Below are 25491 nucleotides of genomic sequence, written 5' to 3'. Positions count from 1 at the left end.
GGGTATCCTAATTTGCACAAGAGATGATGTGTTGTGAAGCAAATGAGATTGTCCTTGTTCAAGGGTGTGGCTCTGCTAAATGGGGCAAGGTTGTCCCTCCCCGGTAGGCTCGGCTATCCTCGTTCTGGGACGAGGTTGTCTGCCTGCTCCCCAGGGCCTCTCTGCAACGTGGAGATCAACGAGTGTGCGTCCAGCCCATGCGGTGAGGGGGGCTCCTGCGTGGATGGTGAAAATGGCTTCCAATGCCTCTGCCCACCTGGCTCCCTGCCCCCGCTCTGTCTTCCCCCAAGCCATCCCTGCGCCCAAGAACCCTGCAGTCATGGCGTCTGCCACGACGCGCCTGGAGGGTGAGGCCTCTCCCCAACCCTTGATCCCCACTGCTTCCCTGCCCTCCTGCCAGCCCTGACTGCCTCGCCCTTCAGGTTCCGCTGCGTGTGTGAGCTTGGCTGGAGTGGCCCTCAGTGCAGTCAGAGCCTCGCTCGAGATGCCTGTGAATCCCATCCCTGCTGGGCAGGCGGCACCTGCACCAGTGATGGAACGGGCTTCCGCTGTACCTGTCCCCCTGGTGTCCAGGGTGCGTGTCCCCACTTTCCCTCCCCAGGGCTGCCTTTTTCCTTCTCATTTCCCTTCTGTTCCATTCTTCCTTCCTTCTCTGCATTAATACCCCCCCCCACTTTTTTTCCTCTCCCATCCCTACCCAGGAGCTTGGGAAGTGGGTATCAAGGTGGGGACCTTGGGGGGAGATGGGAAAATGGAATCTCTCAAGACTGTCTCACTCTGCCTGCCCACTACAGGCCGTCAGTGTGAGCTGCTGTCCCCCTGCACCCCAAATCCCTGTGAACATGGGGGCTACTGTGAGTCTGCCCCTGGCCAGCCGGCTGTCTGCTCCTGCCCCCCTGGTTGGCAAGGTATATCAGCTGCTTCTTCCTCTTCCTCTCCCTCATCTCCTTTGCAACCTGCCCCATACGGGGTGATGCTGGGGACCCAGAGAGGGAGTCACTCCTGGTCCTGCCTTTTAGGGGAGCTTCCTTCTGAGAAGAAACAGAGCTAGACACAGACACTTGCAGCCGATGTGGTCAGTTCAGAAGAAGAGGAAGGGCTACGGGGTTGGGGAAGCTAGGAATCAGGCTGAGAGTTTTGGGGACAGCCTGGAGGAGCACACCTCAGTCACAGAATGCATTCACCACCCTCTGAAACAAGGAGAAGGCAGTTCTGGAACAGTGTGTGCAAAATGCCCAGCTCAGGCTTCAGGTTCTTCCTGAGAGCCACGTACCCTCAGACCCTACCCTGCGCCTTCTAACCCGCTGTGTTATTTTACTCCCCACCCCCAGGCTCACGATGTCAGCAGGACGTGGATGAATGTGCTGGCCCCTCACCCTGTGGTCCCCATGGTACCTGCGCCAACCTGGCAGGGAGTTTCAGCTGTACCTGCCACGAGGGCTATAGTGGCTCTTCCTGTGATCAGGACATCGATGACTGTGACCCCAGTGAGTTCAGGGGAGCTCTTGGTGGGGGGTGCTGACCTAGGGAACAGGTTCATCAAGCCCCTGCATGTGCCTAGCACTGTGTTTTCATTTCATCTCCACAGTTATCTTACTTTCCCCATTTTGCTCATGAAAACTGAGGCCCCAAAGAGGTTAAGTGACTTGCCCAAGGTCATGCAGCAAGTAGAGGGATGAGCTGGGAGAGGACTCTGAAGCCTATACAGATTGCCTCTGGCAGCAAGCAAGTTAGGATTGTGTGTGAAGTATGAGATAACAGGCCCCTAGTGAGTCTCCAGGAGCACTGTTCAATGGACAAATAACGCAAGCCACATATGAATTAAATTTTTTCTAATAGCCACATTAAAAAGTAAACAAAACAAACAAAAACAGGTTTATTTAACCTAATAACATAAAAATATTATCACTTCAGTATAATCAATTTAAAATTATTGAGATATTTTACATTCTTTTGTTTTTCATACTGAGTCTTCACAATCTGAAATCTGGTGTCTGTTTTATGCTTACAGTACGTCTCAAATTGGACCAGCCACATGTCAAGGGCTCAAGAGCCACATGTGGTCAGTGGCCACTTTACTGGCTAGCCCAGGCCTGGAGGACACCTCCTGTGCTGAGCCCGGGACTTAAGCAGACACAACTAGTACTTGGCAGCTCAAAGGGACCTTTTTTTGGCTTCTCCAACCCCTCCCCCCTGCCACATAGGCGAGGTTTCCAGATAAGGGAGGGGGTGAGGCCACAGAGGGGACGGAGTTTGATCCCCCTGGCCGAATGTGCCCCTCCCAATTAAGCCTGGTCTTCTCCTAATTCCCCTCTGCACAAGACATGGCCAGGTCAGGCTGGACTGACAGGGGGCGAGCTGTGTGACCAGACCTCCTCCTTTCTGATCGTAGACCCCTGCCTGAATGGTGGCTCATGTCAGGATGGAGTGGGCTCCTTTTCCTGCTCCTGCCTACCTGGCTTTGCTGGGCCCCGCTGCGCCCGAGATGTGGATGAGTGTCTGAGCAGCCCCTGCGGCCCAGGCACCTGCACAGACCACGTGGCCTCCTTCACCTGCACCTGCCCGCCGGGTTATGGAGGCTTCCTCTGCGAGCAGGACCTACCTGACTGCAGCCCCAGGTGGGTGGGGCCTGTCCTGGGAGTCAGGGGCCCTGGCATCGGATGGGGAGTGGGACCTGAGGAGTGGGGACAAGGGGAGTCCTCGGCTTGGCACCCACCTCAGGACTCTGATGCCTGATGGGTTCGTGTCCGGGAAGGGGCAGGCCCTCTGTTGGGAGGTCACCTTAGGTACCCTGGTCCCTGAGGGAGCCAGGCCAGACCAGGGTGGGGTCTCCACGTGGCTTCCACGTAGCCCAGAAGTACCTGGTATATCGGGGCTAAGGGACAGGACGGGGAGGGGCCTCTGCTGGGACTGCAGCTTCTCCTTGGGGTAGGGGTTTCACCCACTCAAAGCTAGAAGGGGCCCATGGGGGAGGGTGGGGCCTTTGAGGGGGCGGGGCCTGACGCGCCCCTCCTTTCCCTCCAGCTCCTGCTTCAATGGTGGGACCTGCGTGGATGGTGTGAACTCGTTCAGCTGCCTGTGCCGCCTGGGCTACACTGGCACACACTGCCAACACGAGGCCGACCCTTGCCTCTCGCGACCCTGCTTGCACGGGGGCGTCTGCACTGCCGCTCACCCCGGCTTCCGCTGTGCCTGCCCTGAAGGCTTCACCGGCACGCAGTGCCAGGTGGGCGGGGTCACTGGAGTCTTGGGGGAGAGTCTAGAAGGATAGTCTGAGGGAGGGGCCTGCTGGGTACTCTGATTGGGAAGCCTGCCTGGATCCTGGGGGAGGAATCTGGAGAGGTATTCTGGAGCCTGCCCAGGACTCTGGAGGAGAAGCTGGGTCCGTTTTCAAGGGTCCCCAAGAGCAGACACCGCGGCCTTCCTTTCCAGACGCTGGTAGACTGGTGCAGCCGCACACCTTGTCAGAATGGGGGCCACTGTGCCCGGACCGGGGCCTCTTTCTACTGCCTTTGCCCCTCGGGATGGAGCGGCCGCCTCTGCGACATCCAGAGTCTACCCTGCAGAGAGGCTGCAGCCCAAATCGGTGAGGGGGTGCGCGTGACTGGGTTTGGGGGGCTTGGGAGGGTGTGTATGCACATACTTCCTGCTAGTGTGAGCCGAATGAGAGTGCGACAGAGCACGTAGACATGGTGGGGATATGTGACTCTGTGACAGCTGGCCAGGACAAGGACGGTGCGTATGTGTATCACCATGAGACAACCAGGATGTCTGCAACGCTGTGTGTGACCGAGCTGGCGTGAGCTTCGAAGGTGTGTGCATGTCAGTTTCAGGGGATGTGTGACAACCTGACAGAGTGTGGGTGAGACCTTGGTGACTGAAGCTAGTTGGGGGTGTTGGGTGGTGCTGTGTGTGATGTGGGCCGGGAGGAGGGAGCCTGCCTGACGCTGCTCTCCTCTGTCCAGGGGTGCCTCTGGAGCAGCTGTGTCAGGCTGGTGGGCAGTGCGTGGACAAGGACAGCTCCCACTACTGCGTGTGCCCAGAGGGCCACACAGGCAGTCACTGTGAGCAGGAGGTGGACCCCTGCTTGGCTCAGCCCTGCCAGCATGGGGGCACCTGCCGAGGCTACATGGGAGGTTATGTGTGCGAGGTAAGGAGTGCCCAGTGGAGGGGACAGGGGAGCTAGTCACTCCTGGGTGGGTCTGGCTACACATCTCTGTGTGTCTATAGCCTGGTGTGGTGTCTCTCTCTAGGCATGTCTGCGTTTTTGCTTTTGTGACTCTGGGTATATCTTTGTGGGTGTCATTCTGGGTAGATCTTAGGGTGTCTCTGTCTGGGTGTACTTCTGTCTTTGGTTGTTTCTTGGACATCTCTATGTGTGTCTCTGTGCATGGTGTCTCTTTGGGTATGAATGCATGTACCAGTGTCTGAATGTGCATCTCTGGTTGTGTGTGTCTTGTGTGTATCTGGGTATCTGGGTGTTTCTCCTGTGGGTCTGTCTTGTGCATTTGTATTGTGTGTGTCCCTTTGCACTGAGTGTATCTGTAGCCCTTGTGCCTGCGTGTCCTTCCATGTCTGGGTGTGTTTCCATGTACTGGGTGTGTGTGTGTTTCTGCACACTGGGCATGTCCTTTTGCACTGGGAGTCTCTGTATCTTCATGGCGAGTATCTGTGTCTCTCTGGGCTGAGTGGGTCCCTGCCTCACCCCCACCGCAGTGTCCAGCTGGCTACACTAGTGACAACTGTGAGGATGACATGGACGAGTGTGCCTCCCAGCCCTGCCAGCATGGGGGCGTCTGCATTGACCTTGTGGCCCGCTATCTCTGCTCGTGTCCTCCAGGAACGCTGGGTAGGCCAGTGTCAGGGTTGGGGGACAGGACGGGAGGCTGGGTTTCTGACCGCTCCTGACTGCTCCCCATCCCCCCTTCCCCTAGGCGTGCTCTGCGAGATTAATGAGGATGACTGTGGCCCAGGCCCACCCCTGGACCCGGGCCCCCGGTGCCTGCACAATGGTACCTGTGTGGACCTGGTGGGTGGCTTCCGCTGCACCTGCCCCCCGGGATACACCGGCCTGCGCTGTGAGGCGGACATCAATGAGTGTCGTCCAGGTGCCTGCCATGCGGCACATACCCGGGACTGCTTGCAGGACCCAGGTGGGGGCTTCCACTGCCTTTGTCATGCCGGCTTCACAGGTAAGCATGGGAGAGGGGGCTGGCCTGCGATCCTGCCTGTGTTCCGCATTGTGGCTGATGCACGTGCTTCTGCTTGCCCAGGTCCCCACTGTCAGACCGTCTTGTCTCCCTGTGAGTCGCAGCCATGCCAGCATGGAGGCCAGTGCCACCCCAACCCCGGCGCTGGGGGAGCTCTGACTTTCTCTTGCCACTGTGTCCCGGTAGGTGGGGTGGACACTCACGTCAACGTCTCTGGGAGAGGAGTGGGATCATGCCCTCATGGTAGGGTGTGGCTTTAGCAGGGAAGAGGTGTAAGATGGAAGGGGTTTCTGGGAAATGTTGAAATTACCTGGAGGTTGTGTGTTTGTGTGTGTGTGTCCCTCTGGAATTTGGAGTTGTGGCCTCTTGGGGAAGGCTGGGCTTACCTGCAAGGTGGGGCTCCAGTGCAAGAGGGAGAGGTTGAGCCAGACCTGGGGAGACTGGAGGTCCAACCTTTCCCAAGTCCTGATCCCCCATATTCCCCTCTCTCTCCCCCTTCAACCCTCAATCCTCTTCTCCACCCTTCCATTTCTCTTTCCCTCCTTCCTCCCTGTCTCCTCTCCTTCTCTCCCTCCATCCCCTGCCCCCGCACTTTTTTTTTCTCTCCTTTCCCCCCACCCAACCCACAGCCGTTCTCCGGCCCGCGCTGCGAGCGGGTGGCACGTTCCTGCTGGGAGTTGCAGTGCCCCGTGGGCGTCCCGTGCCAGCAGACGGTCCGTGGACCGCGCTGCGCCTGTCCCCCGGGGCTGTCGGGTCCCGCCTGCCGGGGTTCCCGGGGGTCGACACTGGGAGCCGCCAATGCCAGCTGCGTGACCTCCCCCTGCCTCCACGGGGGCTCCTGCCGCCCGGAGACGCTGGCGCCCTTCTTCCGCTGCGCGTGCGCGTCAGGCTGGGCTGGGCCGCGCTGTGAGATACCTGCAGCGGTGCCCGAGGCCCCCGAGGAGCCGTCTTGCCCGAGAGCCGCCTGCGAGGCCAAAAGCGGCGACAAGCGCTGTGACCGGGAGTGCAACAGCCCAGGCTGCGGCTGGGATGGCGGCGACTGCTCGCTGAGCGTGAGCGACCCCTGGCGGCAGTGTGCGGCGTTGCAGTGCTGGCTCCTCTTCAACAACAGCCGCTGCGACCCCGCCTGCAGCTCGCCCGCCTGCCTCTATGACAACTTCGACTGCCGCGCAGGCGGCCGGGAGCGCACCTGCAAGTGAGCCGGTCCTCACTCTGTGTCTTGTCTGTCCATGTGTCACATCTGACCATCCATGGGCCCTGCCTCTCTATCGGCCCATCCGTTTGCCTTGGTCTGTCAGTCAATCCTTAATCTGTCTGTTGGGTTGTGCCTTCACTTGACCCGTCTGTTTCTTGGTGTACCGTCTGCCCATCCATGTGTCACTTGTCTGTCTGTCTTCCCATTCCTGTGCCCTGTCTGTCCATCCTTGTTCCCTGCCTGTCTGTCAGTGTGCCCACCTGTCTGTTCATCCATGTGCTCCTTTTGTCTGTTTTTCTGTCTGCTTCTGCACTCCATCTGTCCCTCCCTATGGCCTGTTTGTTTGTCTTTCTGTCCATCCATGAATTCCTTTTGTCCCTCTATACACCCAACTGTCTGTCTGCACACCTGCTTGTCCATCCTTGGACCTCATCTGTCCATCTGTCTGTCTCTATGCCAGTCTGTCCATCTGTATGCCCCATCTGTCCATCTTTGTGCATCCATGTGCCTCTTCTCTCTGTCCTTCTGTCCCTTCACACACCCTTTTTGCCCCTCTATATGCCCATCCATCTGTCCATGCTCCTGCATGTCTATTCCTGCCCCTCTTCTGCCATTCTCTATGTCCGTTCATGAGCCCTATTTGTCCTATGCATTCCATCTGTCCATCCCTGTGCTGCGCTCTGTGTGACCCTCTGTGTGTTCCTCCGCCTGGAACCCTTTCCTTACTTTTATCTTCCTGTCCTCATTCCCACCCTCACTCTCCCCCTTGCTCATTCTGCTCCAGCCACCCTGGCCTTTCTTCCATTCTTCAGATTCCCCAGGCTTGGCCCCACCTCAGGGCCTTTGCACTGGCTGTTCCCTCTGCCTGGAATGCTCTCCTTCAGGAAGCCACATGGCTCCTTCCTCACCTCCTTCAAGTTTTTGCTCAAGCAATGACCTTCTCAGTGAGCTCCTCCCTGGCCACCCACCCCCAGCCTTATTTTTTTCCTTAGCATTTAATTCCATATAGATGTGTGTGTGTGTGTGTGTGTGTGTGTGTGTTTAAATTTAGCCTAAATTTAGCCTTTATTGGTGTGTGATCGAAATGCTGTATATTCTGCTCATTCATCTCCTTTAATATCCGTCTCCGCCCACTGTAATGCCAGCTCCACGTGGGTAGGGATTTATGTTGGGGCCATATCCTTAGAGCCTACAGTAGCGCCCAGCACATAACAGGTGGCTCTCAGTAGTTATTGACTTATTAATAGTTACAAAGCAATGGCTGTGTTTGCAGAAAGCCTGATACATTCCACAAGCACGTGGATACATTCCAGTTCTCTGCGCTTGCGCTGTCTCCAGGGTCTGGGTGCTCTGTGGTGTTTGCGTGCCGCGGAGCTGGAGGCTCCCTTGACCCCGCCCCTCTCTGTCCCCAGCCCGGTGTATGAGAAGTACTGCGCGGACCACTTTGCCGACGGCCGCTGCGACCAGGGCTGCAACACAGAGGAGTGCGGTTGGGATGGACTGGACTGTGCGGGTGAGGTGCCAGCTCTGCTGGCCCGAGGTGTCCTGGTGCTCACTGTGCTGCTGCCGCCGGAGGAGCTGCTGCGCTCCAGTGCCGACTTCCTGCAGCGGCTCAGTGGCATCCTGCGCACCTCTCTGCGCTTCCGTCTGGATGAGAACGGCCAGGCTATGGTCTTCCCTTACCACCGGCCTGGTCCTGGCTCCGAATCCCGGAATCGGCGGGAGCTGGCCCCTGAGGTGATCGGGTGAGTGACTCCCCCCGGGGGAGCCATGGTGCCCACGCAGACGCTAGGCCGGGCGTGGGAAGGGGCACCATTCCTCAGGTCTTGTGCATTTATTTCCCTTAACATCTGGGAGAGCCTTCTTGGCAATACATACAGCGTCATACAATACATGCATCTCAGTCTTGGCACCGTTGACATTTGGGGCCGGATCATGCTTTGCTGTGAGGGGCTGTCCTGTCTTGTGCGCTGTAGGATGTTTAGCAGCATCCCTGGCCTCTATCCACTAGATGCAGGCAACGCACCTGCCCTCCCTTAAGATGTGACAACCCAAAATGCCTCCAGACATGGGCAAGGGTCCTCTGGGGGAACAGAATAGCCCCTGGTCTAGCACTATTTCCTTCTGGAGAGGCAGGGGTATAGCAGAGTGTTTAAGGGCATGTGTCGTTTTTTGTTTGTTTTAGAAATGGAAAATATAGAACTCTCCTGCTGGGGGCCTGGCAGAGGGGCCAGAAGGGCGATGTGGCTTCTGAGCAGAGTGAGATGTGCCACAGGGAGGAGGGCTGGAGGCTAGAGATGAGGGGCAGGGCCTCTGCCTGGGTATGGCTGGGATGGGGGAGACGGAGAGGATAGTTGATGGGTGCGCCAGTCCCTGGCTGGGGTGACCGAGTTGCTGGAAGTGGTCTCATCAAGATGAAGACACAGGGTGAAAACCAGGGGTTACTTTGGGGCTTCCAGAGGGATCTGGGGGTCTCGGAGAGACGCTCAGGAGGCAGTTGGGGTCAGAAGATTGAGAGAAGAAAGAAAAAAGGGTTTGGCAATCATTGCATCCATGGGAGGGACACAAAGAAGTGGGGAGAGATGTGGGGACAGAAGGATCATCTGGGGACACTGAGTCCTGAGGATTGGTTGAAGGAAATTAGCTCAGAAAAGAGAAGGAGGAGAGCCAGGGCCCAGGGCACTGGGTATCCCAAAGAATGAAAATGTTTGGAGGGTTGGGTTCCTGGAAGCAGAGCCTGAGATGGAGATTCAGATACATGTGACGTATTGGAAGCGTGCTCTCAGTAGACAGGGAATGAGGGAAGTAGGATGGGGCAGGGGAGGAACTGAGGCAGGAGGTAGCCTCAGCCAGGGTCCGGCCTCAGCCTGATCCCTTGGAGGGCTCTGGAGGGTGAATAGCACCTCAAAGTTGGTCCCACCTTGAGACAGGAGGGCCAGCTTTTGTACACCCCACATGAGCCAATCCCTGGCTGAAGGCTTCCCTAAGGGGTGTCACCTCCCAAGTAAAGGGATCCCCACTTCTCTGAGGCCAGAGAGGCAGCTGTCAACTGTTAGAAGCCAATGCTCATAGCAGGCAGGAGATGGATACACCAACCTGATAAAGGAGAAGTCGACATGAAAACAATGACCATTGGATTCATGGCTCAGAGGACACTGGTGGCCACAGCAAGACTCGTTTGGGGAATTGATAAAGAATTTTAAACATATACAAAAACAGAGCAGGGTAATGAACGTCGAGATACCTAGGACCTAGCATTGACAATGAACACATATGGCCGTTATTATTTCATGCATAGTCCCTTCAGTTTGTTCTAGTTCCCATGTTATGTTGAAAGAATTTCTAGATAGCATGTCATTTCGTACGTAGACATGTCAGTATGTTTCTGTAAAACATAAGCTCTTTCTTTAAAACACGATAATACCATGATCACAGTTAAAAAAATAAATATCCTTAATATCACCGAATATATAGTAAGTGTATTTAAAAAAAGACTGGTTTTGGGGTTGTGGTGGAGTTGGATGCTAGATAGGGGGCAGTGGTGACATGGTGAGTAGAGATGCTGGAGCCTGGTGCAGGGGAGTGGGGCCTGGTGCAGGGGAGTGGGGCAGGGTGCAGGGCTTGTAGGAGTGCCTGCTGAATCTCCCTGTCCCTCTGTTGTGTCCCCGCAGCTCTGTGGTGATGCTGGAGATTGACAACCGTCTGTGCCTGCAGTCGCCTGAGAATGACCACTGTTTTCCCGACGCCCAGAGTGCGGCAGACTATCTGGGAGCGCTGTCAGCGGTGGAGCGCCTTGACTTCCCGTACCCACTGCGGGCGGCACGGGGTGAGGGCCAGCCTGGCGGGTGATGAGGGTGGAACCGGGGTTCCCATGGTGGGGTGGGCCTCGGCCCCTGGTTGAGACCCCTGCTTCCTGCCCGCAGGGGAACCGCTGGAGCTGCCGGAGCCGAGCGTGCCGCTACTGCCCCTGCTGGCTGCGAGCGCCGTCTTCCTGCTGGTCATTCTCGTCCTGGGCGTCATGGTGGCCCGCCGCAAGCGTGAGCACAGCACCCTCTGGTTCCCCGAGGGCTTCGCGCTGCACAAGGATGCTGCAGCTGGCCACAAGGGCCGGCGGGAACCCGTGGGCCAAGACGCTCTGGGCATGAAGTGAGGACCCTGACTCAGCCCATTCCCTGTCCCTGACTGTGGGGCTTTGTGAGCCCTTGAGCCCACCTTGACCTGACTTTGACCTCTGACCCCTACCTGACCCTAACTTCAGACTCCAGCCTGGAAACCCAGTGTTCATCCCCTTGACCACTGACTCGATGATCCCTGGGAATCACCCCTGATGCGTGACCCTTGGCCCCATTTCCTATGATCCAGTTCCCTCACTCAGATCCTACTCTGACTCTACCCTGAACCCTCCCTGACCACAGCTTCTCAGATTTCACCCTGATAGTCAAAATTTGTTCCCACATGACTACTGATCTCGTGATCCCTGTCTGCATCCCAATCCCTTGCTGGCTCCGTGACCGTATCCTCTATGGCCCCCAATATCACCTCTGACTCTAACACACCCTGACTTTTGACCTCACCTCTGACCCCCTTTCCACCCCAACTCAGTGCTCGTTCCCCATGATCCTCAATCTTGGCCTTGGCCGTGGGCTTCACCTCCGACTCCCTGGCCTGTCCCTCGAGACTCCAACCCCACCCTGAACTAATCCCTGTATTTACCCCTCTCCTGTCACCCCGTGACCCCCGGCCTCTCTCCACAACCTCCTCGATTCTGGCTACATCTCTCGCCTGTTATGAGGATAACTCTATCTTCCATGACCCCTGACGTCATCTTCTATAACCCCTGCTATGTGCCTGGGACCCTCACCTGTCCCACGGCTGACTGCTCTGACCTCTGACCCCACTCCTGTGCTTCCCCAGTTCCACCTTAAGACCCTGGCCGTCACCCATCACAACCCCTGATGGTACCCCCTGCAACCTTGACCACATCCTGCATCCCCTCAATGGACCATGTCTCTTGACCCTGCACCCTGCCCCTACTGACCCATTGTCCCCTCCCTCCTCCCCCCCACAGGAACATGGCCAAGGGTGAGAGTTTGATGGGGGAGGTGGCCACAGACTGGATGGACACAGAGTGCCCGGAGGCCAAGCGACTGAAGGTTGTGTCCCCTCCTCTGACCCCTGCCCTCAGGATCCTGGGTTGGGGCTTGATGGTCAGTGGGAGAGCCGGGAAAATCTCTGCTGTCCCTGGCTCTGGAGAAGAGTCACAGCACGCACCCCATCCTGGTCCTGGCATCGTTCCAGAGGGGATCCCCTGGCCCAGACAGTGACTCTGCTTTCTCTCTGCGGCATCCAACTTAGTCCAGCGTGCCCAGCCTGAGAGCACTCCCAGCTGGGCTTTTCCTGTCCTGGGGCCACAGCTACGGGCCCTGTCTTAGTCAGCTAGGGCTGCCATAATGAAATACCACAGACTGGTGGCTCAAACAGCAGACGCTTATCTTCTCACAGCTCTGGAGGGTGGAAGTCTACGATCAAGGTGCTGGCAGGGTTGCTTCTTGGTGAGGGCTCTCTTCCTGGCAGGTAGAATGTGCTTTCTCACTGTGTCCTCGTGTGACCTTTCCTCTGTGTGTGCATAGAGAGAGAACTCTGGCGTCTCTTCCTCTTCTTATTAGGACATTGGTCCTATTGAATTAGGGCTCCACACTCATGATCTTATTTAACCTTAATTACTTCCTTAAAGGCCCTGTCTCCAAATATAGTCATGTTGGGGGATTAGGCCTTCAACATATGATTTTTGGGGAGCACAGTTCATAACAGCCTCCTGCTAGCATTACTCTGACACTTGGTGAATGCCTTGAATGTATACAAGGCATCTTATTTCATCTTTATGAGGATGCTATAAAGTAGCTACTGATACACACCTCCATTCTTAGCTGCCTCTCCCCTGCCTATGTTTTCTTTTTCTTTTTTTTTGGCCGCACTGTGCGGCTTACAGGATCTTAGTTCCCCAACCAGGGATTGAACCCCAGCCCTCGGCAGTAAAAGCGTGGAGCCCCAACCACTGGACCACCAGGGAATTCCCTGCCCTGCCTATGTTTTAATATTTGTTGAAATGAAGACATCTATTACAATTGACAGCTAAAGAAATCTGCTTGCCCCAGGCTTTTTTTTTTCTTTCTCATCCAAAAGTGGGTGTTAAGTATATGGTACAGAATGTTTATGATGGCATTTTAGCATTGCGGAATGATTACATCATCCTTATTTTACCAATGAGAAGCTCAGAGCTCTCATGTGATTTGCCTAGGGTCACGAGCCTACTAAGTGACAGTGTCAGACATTGAATCCACATTGAAGGCTGTCCCATCCTCCTTGGCCCTTTCTGGTTAGCTGTCCATCACCTGGCTCTCCCCTTTCATGAAATTCAACTCCCCACCTGGGTCCTTAAGCTCAGGTCTGGCTTGATCAGGCTCTGTGTTTGGTGCAGGCTGTTAAATGCCCAGGCAGGCTAGTTAGGGGTATTCTGTCCTGTTTTCATAACTTCATTCTTCCCGTCTGGACCATGAGTCTGAAACGTATTGAGCTCCTCTGAGGGGCCCAGGTGCTAGACTCCTGAGGGTAAATCAATACATTTGTGTGTGATTATTGGGTCCTGATACCTCACGTTCATATCTGTGGTACCACGTGGGAGCCTACGTGGTATCCAGGGCAACTCCCTGCTTCTCACCTTTCACTCCTTTCCCAGATTAATACTGGGAATTATTATTTTGCTTAAAGATTTCTTTATTATTTATTTATTTATATATTGTTTTGGCTGCGTCAGGTCTTAGTTGTGGCGCTCGGGATCTTCGTTGAGGCACGCGGGATTTTTCACTGCGGTGCGCAGGCTGTTTTTTTTGGTGCGTGGGTTTCTCTCTAGTTGTGGCATGTGGATTTTTCCCTTCTCTAGTTGTAGTGCTCAGGCTCCAGGGCACGTGGGCTCTGTAGTTGCGGCGTGTGGGCTCTGTAGTTTGTGGCAGGTGGGCTCTAGTTGAGGCGTGAGAGCTCAGTAGTTGTGGCGTGCGGGCTTAGTTTCTCCAAGACGTGTGGGATCTTAGTTCCCCAACCAGGGATCGAACCCGTGTCCCCTGCATTGTAAGGCGGATTCTTCACCACTGGATCACCAGGGAAATTCCAATACTGGGAATTATTATTATTGCAGGATCCCCCAGTCCCACATTTCTTTAACCAGTGATTTGGAATTTCCAGAGTACAAGTTTTGCATTTCTTCTGTTGAATTTAATTTTAAAGTTTTTTGTTCTTTTTGATACTGTTGTCAATAGAATTGTTCTCTTAATTTCATTTTTGGTGTGTTCCTATCTAGTATATAGACAGGTGTGTGCTGACAGGTGTTATGCTCTGTGTCTCTTCCGTTTTTTAAAATTAAAAAAAAAATTTATTTATTTTATTTTTAATTTTTCGGCCGCACTGCACGGCATGTGGGATCTTAGTACCCTGACCAGGGATCAAACCCGCGTCCCCTGCATTGGAAGTGTGGAGTCTTAACCACCGGACCGCCAGGGAAGTCCCCTCTGTGTCTCTTCCTTGATCACTTCCGTGGGTTCCCAGACCCTCTCCCCTTCTAACCCGGATTAAAATCCCAGTTCTTCCTCTTATGTGTTCTCTGAGCTCCAGTACATCAATTTTCCATTTCCTTATCTGTAAAAGAAGCAGGATGTTAATGGTTTCTTGGGGCCGTATGTGCATCTCCATGAGAGAAGCCTGTGGGAATGCCCAGACTGTCCCTCTGACTGTGTCTCCCAACCCCTTGTGAGAACCTGGGTCCTTGTGCCTCCAGGTAGAGGAGCCTGGTGTGGGAGCTGAGGATGCCGTGGATTGCCGCCAGTGGACTCAACACCACCTGGTTGCCGCCGACATCCGCGTGGCACCAGCCATGGCATTGACGCCACCACAGGGCGATGCAGATGCTGATGGCATGGATGTCAACGTGCGTGGTCCAGGTCAGGCATCCCTCCCTCCAGGATGCCCTTTATCCATCCTACTCGTGAGAGGTTGCATCTGGGTCTGTTTCTGGGGAAAGCTGGGTGTGTCTGGGTGTCCGTCTGTGGGGGCGTGTGTTAATCAGGACTTTCGGTTGTAACTTTTAATAGCCCAACTCAAGCTAACTTAAGTAAAACAAGGGATTTACCGGCTCTTGTAAATGGAAGCTTCAGGCACCTTTGGATCCAGGACTCAACACCTCTTGGCTCCACAGCCCAAGTAGGCTTTTTCCTGCAGGCACTGATAGCTACAGGTGGGACAGGCCTTACAAAATCTTTTTCCCATATGTACCAGCAAAAGTCCCAGGATGAGTTCTGATTGGATGGACATACCAATTCCTGAACCAATCAGTGTGGCCTGGGGCCTGGAATATGCAGATTGACAGGCCTGAGTTCTATTCCTGTCCTTGAAGGAAGGATTTGGCTTTATCTAGGGCTTGAGGACGGAGAATGGGATGCAAGTAGCCTCCTAAGGGAAACAAGAGCAAATGCTCATGAAGCGTATAGCAGACCATGTTATCTAGATCCTCTTGGATTTGTCTTTGCCGCATTTTGGGATATGCCTTCCCCAGCTCTGTTTTGCTTTTGCTCCCAATGACCAGGACCTATGGCTCTCTTTTGAAGCCCTTCAGGCTACCGGGGCCTGAGGTGCTTGGTATTTTATGTCCCTGGGGGCAGCTCCTGACCAGTGGTTGCAGGAGTATGAAAGGCTCAGCTCCTTTGACTCAAGCTGGATTACAACTCTGGGGTACAGCTCAGCTTCCACAGTCCCCCTTTGGGATCAGGCTGAAATAACTCTCCAGGCATTTGCCCAAGGTTGCACACTTGTTTGACTGCCTCCCTCCTTCGTTCTGTGTCCCCTACTACCTAGGAGCCCTTCTGGGACAAATCACATGCCCATGAATCCTCATCCTGGGTTGGCTTCTGGGGCACCTGACACAGGTGTGTGTGTGTGATGGGAGGATTTGCCATTCCCTCTTGTGTTTCCACATGTCCCACTTCCTCCTAATGCAGTGCCCTCAATCGTATTCCCCAGAAAGGCCCTGTGCCCACCTCCCTTGTGACACACTCCTGGTCCCTGCAGATGGCTTCACCCCACTAATGCTGGCCTCCTTCTGCGGGGGGGCCCTGGAAGCAATCCCAGCTGATGAGGACGAGGCAGAAGACACATCAGCCAGCATCATCTCAGACCTTATCTGCCAGGGGGCACAGCTTGGGGCTCGGACCGACCGCACGGGTGAGACGGCCCTGCACCTGGCTGCCCGCTATGCCCGGGCTGACGCGGCCAAGCGGCTGCTGGATGCGGGGGCAGACACCAATGCCCAGGACCACTCAGGCCGCACCCCCCTGCACACAGCCGTCACTGCTGATGCCCAGGGCGTTTTCCAGGTGAGATGGGCTCGCCTCTTTGGACTTCAGAGCTGGGACAGGCATCAGACCGACTTGGGTTCAAGCCCTGGTTCTGCCTTTCAGAGCTCATCTTTCTCATTTGTAAGATGGGGATATATGGGAGTACAGTTTCTGGCAAGAAGCTATTCCCTGCACCTCATCAGTTCCATGGGGTGTATTGGTTGGGGTCCTCAGAGGGCTTAGAGGTGCTTCTCGTCCCTTTGTTCTTGCCATGACTCCTCCTGCTGTGCCCCATCTCCCTTAGATTCTCATCCGGAACCGCTCCACAGACCTGGATGCCCGCATGGCAGATGGCTCCACAGCACTGATCCTGGCGGCCCGCCTGGCAGTGGAGGGCATGGTGGAAGAGCTCATCGCCAGCCATGCTGATGTCAATGCTGTGGATGAACTCGGTAGGCTGTGGGGGGTAGTGGTGGGTGGGGGCTGAGAGGGTGTCATCTGGGCCCTGACTGTTGGTGTGAACGCACACCCACACTGACACCCAGTCAATGAAACTCGTGTACTCATAACAGGGTTTCAACATGGACCTACACTCATGCATTAAAAAAAAAAAATGGCGCCCATTAGCCCATACTGTGTGGCAGTGGTTCAGGGAAAGGTGCCCTTCCCAAGACCCTTCCCTTCCATCTGCTTTGTTAGAAGAACTTACTCTGGTGCCATCTGCTGGACAACTGGTGTAATAAATTTGCAAATCAGCCAGATCTATAGGTGAGGGCCGCTCCGCCCCTGGAGGTGGCTTGCTTGCACAACAGTGACCTGCCCTTGGACTCTTAGAAACATCCTTTGGAGCAGGTGTTCTCAATCTCAGCAACCTTGACATGTGGGGTTGGATCATTCTTTGTGGTGGGGGCCGTCCTGTGTAGTGAAGGATGTTTTCTAAAATTTATTTATTAAAAAATTTTTTTTTATTTTAAAATTTTTATTGGAGGATAGTCGATTTACAATGTTGTGTTAGTTTCAGGTGTACAGCAAACTGAATCAGTTATACATATACGTATATCCACTCTGTTTTAGATTCTTTCCCATCTAGGCCATTACAGAGCATTGAGTAGAGTTCCCTGTGCTATACAGGAGGTCCTTATTAGTTATCTATTTTATGTACGATAGTATGTGTGTGTCAATCCCAACCTCCTAACTTATCCCTCCCCCCTTGTCCCCCTGGTAACCATAAGTTTGTTTTCTACATCTGTGGCTCTATTTCTGTTTTGTATATAAGTTCATTTGTACCATTTTTTAAGATCCCACCTATAAGCAACATCATATGATATTTGTCTTTCTCTGCCTGACTTACTTCACTCGGTATGACAATCTCTAGGTCCATCCATGTTGCTACAGATGGCATTATTTCGTTCTTTTTTGTGGCTGAGTAATATTCCACTGTATATATGGACCACATCTTCTTTATCCAGTGTAGGGTGTTCAGTAGCATCCCTGGCTTCCACCCACTGGTGCCAATAGCACCCCACCTCTCAGTTGTGACAACCAAAAATATCTCCAGACATTGCCAAATGCCCCTTAGAGGAAAATCACCCCTGGTTGGGAAATACGGCTTTAGAAGAGCACTGTCCAATAGAACTTACTGTGATGATGGAAATATTCTTTGTCTGTTCTGTTCAATATGGTAGCCACTGGCATGTGCTGTCAAGCACTTGAAATGTGGCTGGAGTGAGCAAAGAACTAAATGTTTTATTTCATTTAATGTTTTAACCTTTGTTTTGCCTACTTAAAAAAACCCCAGCTGTACTGACATATAATTCAGATGCCATGCAATTCATCCATTTCAAATATAAAATCCAATCATTTTTAGTATAACCACATAGTTGTACAAATATCATCATAATAAAATTTAAAACGTTTTCATCACCTGAAAAAGAAGCTCTCACCTCTTAGCCATCACCCCTTCAATCCCCCTCATCTTCCCGGCCCTTAGGCAACCGCTAATGTACTTTCTCTCTATATGGATTGGTTATTTCATATAAATGGAATCATACAATACGTGGTCTCTTTTGACTGGCTTCTTTCACTTAGCACGATGTTTTTGAGGTTTACAAATGTTGTAGTGTGTATCCGTATTATTTCTTTTTTGTTTTTTAATGAATAAATAATATTCTGTTATATGGATATACCACATTTTGTTTATCCGTTCATCCACCGATGGACATTTGGGTTGTTTCTGATTTTTGGCTGTTATGAATAATGCTGCTATGGACAGTCCTGTATCATTTTTTGTGTGGACATATGTTTTCATTTCTCTTGGGTATATCCGTAGGAGCAGAATTGCTGGGTCACATGGTAACTCTGTTTAACCTTTTAAGGAACTGCCAGACTGTTTTCCACAGTGGCTGCCCTGTTTTACATTCCTACCAACAGTGTATGAAGGTTCCAGTATTTCCACATCCTCACCAACACTTGCTATTATCTGTCTTTTTGTTCTAGTCTTCCTAGTGGATGTGATTTAGTATCTCATTGTGGTTTGATTTGCATTTCCCTGATGGCTAATGATGTTGAGCATCTCTTCACATGCTTATTGTCCATTTGTGTATCTTCTTTGGAGAAATGTCTATTCAGATTCTTTGCCCATTTTTAAACTGGGTTACTCGTCTTTTTATTATTGAGTTGTAGAAGTTCTTCATATAGTCTAGGTATGTCTCTTATCAAACATAGGGTAGGTTTAATATATTTGTAGGTTTTCTTTTTACTTTCTAGATGGTGTCCTTACAAGCACAAAAGTTTTCATCTTGATGATGTCCAATTTATCTATTTTTGTCGTTTTTGTTATTGTTGCTTGTGTTTTGGGTGTCATATCTAAGAATCTCTTACCTAATTCAAGGTCATGAAGATTTACTCCTATGTTTTTTTCTAAATATTTTATAGTTTAAGCTTTTACATTTAAGTCTTTGACTCATTTTGAATTATTTTTTTGTATATGGTGTGCAGTAGGGGTCCAACTTTATTGTTTTGCACGTGGAGATAACAGTTGTACCAGTACCATTTGTTGAGAAAGCTATCCTTTCCCCGTTAAATGGTCTTGGTACCAATTTAATTTAACTTATTTTACTGTTTTTTTCCTTTTGGCTGCCCTGTGCAGCATGTGGGATCTGTTTCCCGACCAGGGACTGAACCCAGGCCACAGCAGTGAAAGCCCGGAATCCTAACCACTAGACCACCAGGGAACTCCATTTTTTTTTTTTTTTTTTTTTGTAATTTTAATTTACATAAATGAAAGAACCGCATGTGACTGGTGGCTATTGCACTGGACAGCACAGCTCTAGGTACCACTGAGTGAGGTCCACGTAGTACCCCCCGTATACGGAGAGTTACATCTACAGGTGTGCACGCACATGGACCCAAACACAGTTACTCAGATACTCGTGGCAGGCCTACCCTCCCCCCATCCCAGGCCATATTCTAGACATTTTCTGTCCCCCTGCTGTTGGGGGGGCCAGCAAATGAGCCTGGTCCTGACCCTGACCTTCCCTCACTTCCCCCCGCAGGAAAATCAGCCTTACACTGGGCTGCAGCTGTCAACAACGTCGAGGCCACCTTGGCCCTGCTCAAAAATGGAGCTAACAAAGACATGCAAGATAGCAAGGTGAGCCCCAGCCCTTGGCCCACCTGGGAGTCAGCCCCGGCACAGCTTCCACAGGTGGCAGAGAGCAGGTTGGGGTAGGCTAGTGGGGGCATTCACCCTGCCTGCAGCCAGCTTTCAGGTGTGGGATTTGGGCCCAAGGGGTTTCAATAGTGGATCAGAGGAGGAAGTGTATAGCAGTTGCTGGGTGACCTTGGGCAAGTTGCTTAACTCTTTTGAACCTCTGTTCTCATCCTCGAAATGGGGAAGCAACGGTAGCCACCTCATTGCGTCTTTCGAGGATTCAGTGAGCTAAAGCTTTTAGAAAGTGCCTTAGCACATCCTCAATAAAAGGTAGATGTTATGATTGTTGTTTAAAAACCCTTGCAAGGTGGTATTAGTCTCATTTTACAGATGAAAGAGTGAGGCTCAAAGGGGTGCGGGGTTGGATTCCATCCTTATTTAAAATTTCCAAAATTATATTCATTATGGATTCTTTTTGCATTAATCTTAATTTAAAAATTTTTCATTAAAATATCATTTATTTTGATGCCCCCTTAAATTTTATGTCTAAGGCGAGTGCTTCACTCTCCTCACCCCGGTCCTGGCTTTTGCGGCCTGAAGCTTAGTGGGTGCTGGATGAATGTGGCTTAAAGGAAAGAACTTGCCAAATTTTCCCCAGCAGAGCTGAGATTCCGACCGAATCTGGCTGGAGAGTATGAACTCTTAGAACTCAGGTTCCCCCAGAGAGAGGAGGCCTCTGTGATGTTAGCCAGCAGTTAATCCTGACTCTTGTGACCCTGACATCTTGTGGGTTCTGGGCCGCCACAGGAGGAGACTCCGCTGTTCCTGGCCGCCAGGGAGGGCAGCTTTGAGGCTGCCAAGCTGCTGCTGGACCACTTTGCCAACCGTGAGATCACAGACCACCTGGACAGGCTGCCCCGGGATGTGGCCCAGGAGCGGCTGCACCAGGACATCGTGCGCTTGCTAGACCAGCCCAGTGGGCCCCGTAGCCCCCCTGGCCCCCACGGCCTGGGGCCCTTGCTCTGTCCGCCCGGGGCCTTCCTCCCAGGCCTCAAGGTGGCACAGTCCGGGGGCAAGAAGAGCCGGAGGCCTCCTGGGAAGGCGGGGCTGGGGCCTCAGGGCACCCGGGGGCGGGGCAAGAAGCTGACCCTGGCCTGCCCGGGGCCCTTGGCCGAGAGCTCGGTCACGCTCTCGCCGGTGGACTCGCTGGACTCCCCACGGCCCTTTGGTGGCCCCCCCGCGTCCCCTGGCGGCTTCCCCCTCGAGGGGCCCTACGCGGCTGCCGCGGCCACAGCCGTGTCTCTGGCACAGCTCGGTGGCGCAGGCCGGGCAGGTCTCGGGCGCCAGCCCCCCGGGGGCTGTGTGCTCAGCCTGGGCCTGCTGAACCCCGTGGCCGTCCCCCTCGACTGGGCCCGGCTGCCCCCACCTGCCCCCCCAGGTCCCTCTTTCCTGCTGCCGCTGGCCCCGGGACCCCAGCTGCTGAACCCCGGGAACCCTGTGTCCCCCCAGGAGCGGCCCCCACCGTACCTGGCAGCCCCAGGACATGGCGATGAGTTCCCCGCGTCCGGGGCCCACAGCAGCCCCCCAAAGGCCCGCTTCCTGCGGGTCCCCAGCGAGCACCCTTACCTGACCCCATCCCCAGAGTCCCCCGAGCACTGGGCCAGCCCCTCACCTCCCTCACTCTCGGACTGGTCCGACTCCACGCCCAGCCCGGCCACTGCCACCGGGGCCACGGCCGCTGGGACACTGTCTGCCCAGCCGCTCCCCCTGTCGGTCCCTGGCCCTCTTGCTCAGTCCCAGACCCAGCTAGGGTCCCAGCCTGAAGTCACCCCCAAGAGGCAAGTGTTGGCCTGAGGGCTGCACAGTTCCTAGATTTGGGGAGGCTGTAGAGACACCCCATCCTGCTTCCTCTCTGTCTCCCCTTTTAGTCATTTCATTCTCTCTAATCTCTTCTCCTGCACCCCACCCTCCTTGCAGCGTGACCAAGACAGGTCACAAGCCTAGGGCTTCAGTCTTCCTTTATTTATAAGGGGTGCAGGCTGACCCCCACCCTTTGGGTCTTGTGGTGAGTCTGGGACATGCTCCTGCCTCTCCCCTCTTCCTGGGGCCACCGCCCCTCCAATTCTCTCCTGCTTTCTTGCCTCCTCTGGCCTCTCTCACTCATGTTCTGACACAGGTGGATTATTATTATTATTTTTTTTTACATTTTGTATAGAAACAAATTCATTTAAACAAACATTATTATTATTATTTTTTACAAAATATATATATGGAGACGCTCCCTGCCCCCTGCAAACCCCCCAGTGCCCCCGTGGGGCTGAGTCTGTGGGCCCATTCGGCCAAGCTGGATTCTGTGTACCAAGTACACAGGCATGACCGGGATCCTGTGTACCAAGTACACGACCCTGGTGTGTACCAAGTAGGCACCCTTGGGCGAACCCTCTGGGGCTAGGGGTCGGGTGAGACTTGGGAGCCTTCTCCCCACCCCACCTCCCTCACTTCACTGCATTCCAGATGCAACTTATTCTATAGCTTTGCTGGGGGAAGTGCCCTTCTGGCCTGGAGAGCCTGTCCCCAAGCCCCCCCTCACAGAGTGTGGGCCGCCTCCCTTTGGGAACTGGGGGGTGGGGTGGCCGGTGGGAATATGAGGACCAGGGGAGACATGTGCATTTTACTTTGTCTCCCTGTAAATATGGGCCTGCAGGGAGGAAAGGAGCTGCCTGCGTGGTACTCCCCTGGCCCAGCCCCAGGGCAGAATAGAAGTATTTGTAGGCTATTTTTGTAATATAGCTTCTGGTCACAGTCCTTGTGTAGCTAAATTCCCAGGCCTTGCATTGTACAGCCCCCTTTCCCCTCACCACCTAATAAAGGAATAGTTAGCACTCAATGTCATTGTCTGTGTCTAGGTAAGTTTCGGGGGCGGGGGGTGGTAGTGTGGGGTTTCTGTCTCTTCAGCGCTAACTTTTGAGACAGGCTGGGACCTGGGACCCTTTGCTGCAGTGCTTGCACCTGGACGAACATCTACTGGAGCAACAAAAGACAAAGGAACTCTAAGGGACTAAAAATAACTATGGGCATGTGCAGTTGGGGCAAATTATGGCCAAGAAGATACCAAAAGACCAAAAAAAAAAACACCCAACTGCCACTTCTGAAGAGCTGGGAGCAAAAGCAGGGTGTCAGGAGCAAAAGCAGGGTCCTGCGCATGCCCCCTGCACACACCACCACCAAAGGGGTGGGCAGACCACCAAAGCCACCCTTCTGGCTCCACCCTTGGACCCGCCCTCACCCCATACCTCCACCCTTGGGGAGCAAGCAAGCACTGGAGGAATCTGTTCGTTCTCGCTCCCCGCTGCTGCAGCAGGGGTCCCAATAAAGCCTTGCCTGAATTTCTTGTCTGGCCTCTGATCAATTTCTATTGACTAAGGAGGCCAAGAGCCGTGGTTGGTAAAAAGCTGGGCTCTCATCTTGGGGTCAAGCCCTTTGGCTTGCTTGCCAGCCACTTTTGCTTCCTCTTTTGTTGGATGATTCCACTGATTGGACTAGGGGTGGCCACCTGTCTTAATTTGAACCGGATTCCCTTGCTTGAGACTGTTTTTAAAATGCGGATGCTAAGAAAGCTATCAGTTGGTGGAGCTTCTGCGGCCAAGGCAGATGGAGAAATATCGATGGCCAGTTTGGGGTGGTGGGTACTGATGATAAAACAGCAGAAGACGGGAGCTATGCAGGGAGAATCAGAGATGAGCGTTCAAATGGCTCCAGAGGGTTGGAGGGAGTACCTCATTTCCAAATGGAGTATCAATTCCAGTTAATTGAGCCTTTATTCCACTGACATCGATAGGTATTTATTAACTGCTTTCTAAGTGCCTAATGCTGGTTCTGCATGGATCTCACCTCTACTTCATGCTCCCTTGGGGTTTGGAGACAATGCTGCACTGTATAATAAATACTCCTTTCTGTATACCAGCTTGAATGAGTTTCTATGTCTTGCAAATAATTGTGCCCCAAGACAAGGTTGTGTTTACACTGAGGTCCTCCAGGAAAGGAGGAATTTAATGTTCACTGGTTCACCCCATCAGTTGGACTGCTCTTGGTTGCAAGCGACACAAAAAATCTACCTAGCTGGCTTAAACAAACAAAAACCAATTTATAAATTCATATAACTAAAAAAGACCAGCTTCAGGGGATATTTGAGCTAGTGGCTCAAATGAGGTCAACAAGGGCTGAGTTCCTCATCTCTACAGATTTTTCTCTGGGCATCAGTTTCATTCTCAGGCTGCATGTGGTACTCAACCCAACTTCTCTTCCCACTCCCACAGCTTCAGCCCTCCTTCTGTATTAGCAAAATAGGTGCAAGGATCATAGACCATCTTGCACATTCCAGAGAACTGAGAAGCTTCTAGTCTTGGGGTTGATCTTGTATTGGCTTCAAATGGGTCGCATATTTATCCTCTAACCTAGTGTTCCTCAACGTTGGTACTGTTGACATTGGGGGCCAGATCATTCTTTGCTCTGGAAGGCTGTCCTGTGCTTTGTAGGATGTTTAACAGCATCCCTGGCCTCCACCCACTAGATGCCAGTAGCGCCCCCTTCTCCAGTGTGACAACCAAAAATATTTCCAGATATTGCCAGTTGCCAAGCAATGAACAATTGCTTTTGAGCACTACTGCTCTAACCAATCACTATGGCAATGGGTTATAGAATGTGCTGATTTCTTAAAGCAATGAGTTTCTGCTCTGGAACTGGGGCGTGGGGTAAATGTCAGGTTTGCAGAAGCAGGAATTCTGTGGAAACAACTAATAAATATTCACTCCACCTCCTCTCTTTTGGCCAAGTCTTTGGAGATGGAACAATCTCTTTTTAAAAAAAAATTTATTGAAATATAATTGACTTACAATGTTGTGTTAGTTTCAATAAAGTGATTCAGTTATTTTATATACATATGTATACATATATATTCTTTTTTTTTACATTCTCTTTCATTATAGGTTATTACAAGATATTGAGTATAATAAGTCCCTGTGCTATACAGTAGGTCCTTGTTTATTATCTATTTTATTTATTTTATTTTTATTTTTAATTTTTTTTGGCCGTGCCATGCGGCTTGCGGGATCTTAGTTTCCCGACCGGGGATTGAACCCACACCCTCGGCAGTGAGAGTGGCGCGTCCTAACCACCGACCACCAGAGAATTCCCTCTATTTATATATAGTAGTGAGTGTGTATATTTAATCCCAAACTCCTGGGACAGTCTCTTTTATCGTCTCAAGTTCATTTTATGTTCATTCATTTATCCTCTATATGCTTATTGGGCACTTACTGCATGCCAAATCCTGGACAAACTGTTGGGAGTAGAATGGTGAATTATATGAGCTCACTCCTTGCTCTTATGGAATTTCAGGCTAGTTAGGGGATGTTAGGGGTGCCCCCCTTGTCCCTTTGGGTCTTACCATTGCAGTACATGCTTGATAGCATCTGACTGCAAACACCAGAACTTCTCTTGTGTGGGCCAGGAACAACCCTCAAAAATGAGGGATGGGGGCTTCCCTGGTGGTCCAGTGGTTAAGACTCCGTGCTTCCACTGCAGGGGGCACTGGTTCAATCCCTGGTCGGGGAACTAAGATCCCGCATGCTGTGCAGCGTGGCCAAAAAAAAAAAAAAAAAAAATGAGGGATGGATGGGAGTTGGTGGATAAATACCCCAGCTCCCTCACCCCTCTGTGGGGGCAATTCTGAGGTGTGTTCCACAGACTCTCAGCGGGTGTCCGTCAGGATTGAGCCCCAGTTGCCCATGGTAGCAACTTACTCTTCCTCATGGGAACTTTCTGGAATATTCCTTTTTGGAATGATCCTATTGGATATTTCTGGAATGATCTCTCAGATAAGTTCTTTGCACTTGAATCCTTGGCCCAAGAGAAGTTCATCTTAGCTGCGTGCATGAGTAGACTCTTGGAGGAAAACCGGAGATATTTGTTGGGGGTGCAAGCAAGTTTGGAGATCCTTCTTCCTGAGTGCTACACAAAAGAGGAGAAAGTCGTTCTTCCCACCCACTTTGTCCA

General features: G+C 52.6%; 1 protein-coding gene across 5 annotated transcripts in view; it reads left to right on the top strand.

Annotated features, from left to right (window-relative positions):
* NOTCH3 (notch receptor 3) overlaps positions 1-22823 on the top strand; it is a 34437-nt gene extending 11614 nt beyond the window's left edge. Inside the window, exons 13-33 of one of the 5 annotated variants that reach the window (XM_033853775.2) lie at positions 155-347; positions 423-574; positions 795-908; positions 1332-1487; positions 2393-2618; positions 3025-3226; positions 3433-3586; positions 3966-4150; positions 4717-4849; positions 4935-5192; positions 5274-5392; positions 5840-6405; positions 7818-8150; positions 10077-10231; positions 10329-10551; positions 11474-11558; positions 14234-14396; positions 15472-15824; positions 16090-16237; positions 19340-19437; positions 20245-22823. In XM_033853775.2, the coding sequence (XP_033709666.1) occupies positions 155-347; positions 423-574; positions 795-908; positions 1332-1487; positions 2393-2618; positions 3025-3226; positions 3433-3586; positions 3966-4150; positions 4717-4849; positions 4935-5192; positions 5274-5392; positions 5840-6405; positions 7818-8150; positions 10077-10231; positions 10329-10551; positions 11474-11558; positions 14234-14396; positions 15472-15824; positions 16090-16237; positions 19340-19437; positions 20245-21291 (5063 nt within the window). In that variant the 3' untranslated portion in view covers positions 21292-22823. Of the gene's footprint in view, positions 1-107; positions 348-422; positions 575-794; positions 909-1331; positions 1488-2392; positions 2619-3024; positions 3227-3432; positions 3587-3965; positions 4151-4716; positions 4850-4934; positions 5193-5273; positions 5393-5839; positions 6406-7817; positions 8151-10076; positions 10232-10328; positions 10552-11473; positions 11559-14233; positions 14397-15471; positions 15825-16089; positions 16238-19339; positions 19438-20244 lie in introns of all 5 variants that reach the window. The other 4 variants (XM_033853776.2, XM_033853777.2, XM_033853779.2 and 1 more) reach the window with 4 other exon arrangements.
* Positions 22824-25491: the final 2668 nt, after the last annotated feature.

This window comes from Tursiops truncatus, chromosome 3, assembly GCF_011762595.2.
Source record: "Tursiops truncatus isolate mTurTru1 chromosome 3, mTurTru1.mat.Y, whole genome shotgun sequence".
Taxonomy (NCBI): Eukaryota; Metazoa; Chordata; class Mammalia; order Artiodactyla; family Delphinidae; genus Tursiops; species Tursiops truncatus.
Note: the sequence above shows the minus strand (reverse complement) of the source record. Positions and strands in the feature narration are given on the sequence as shown.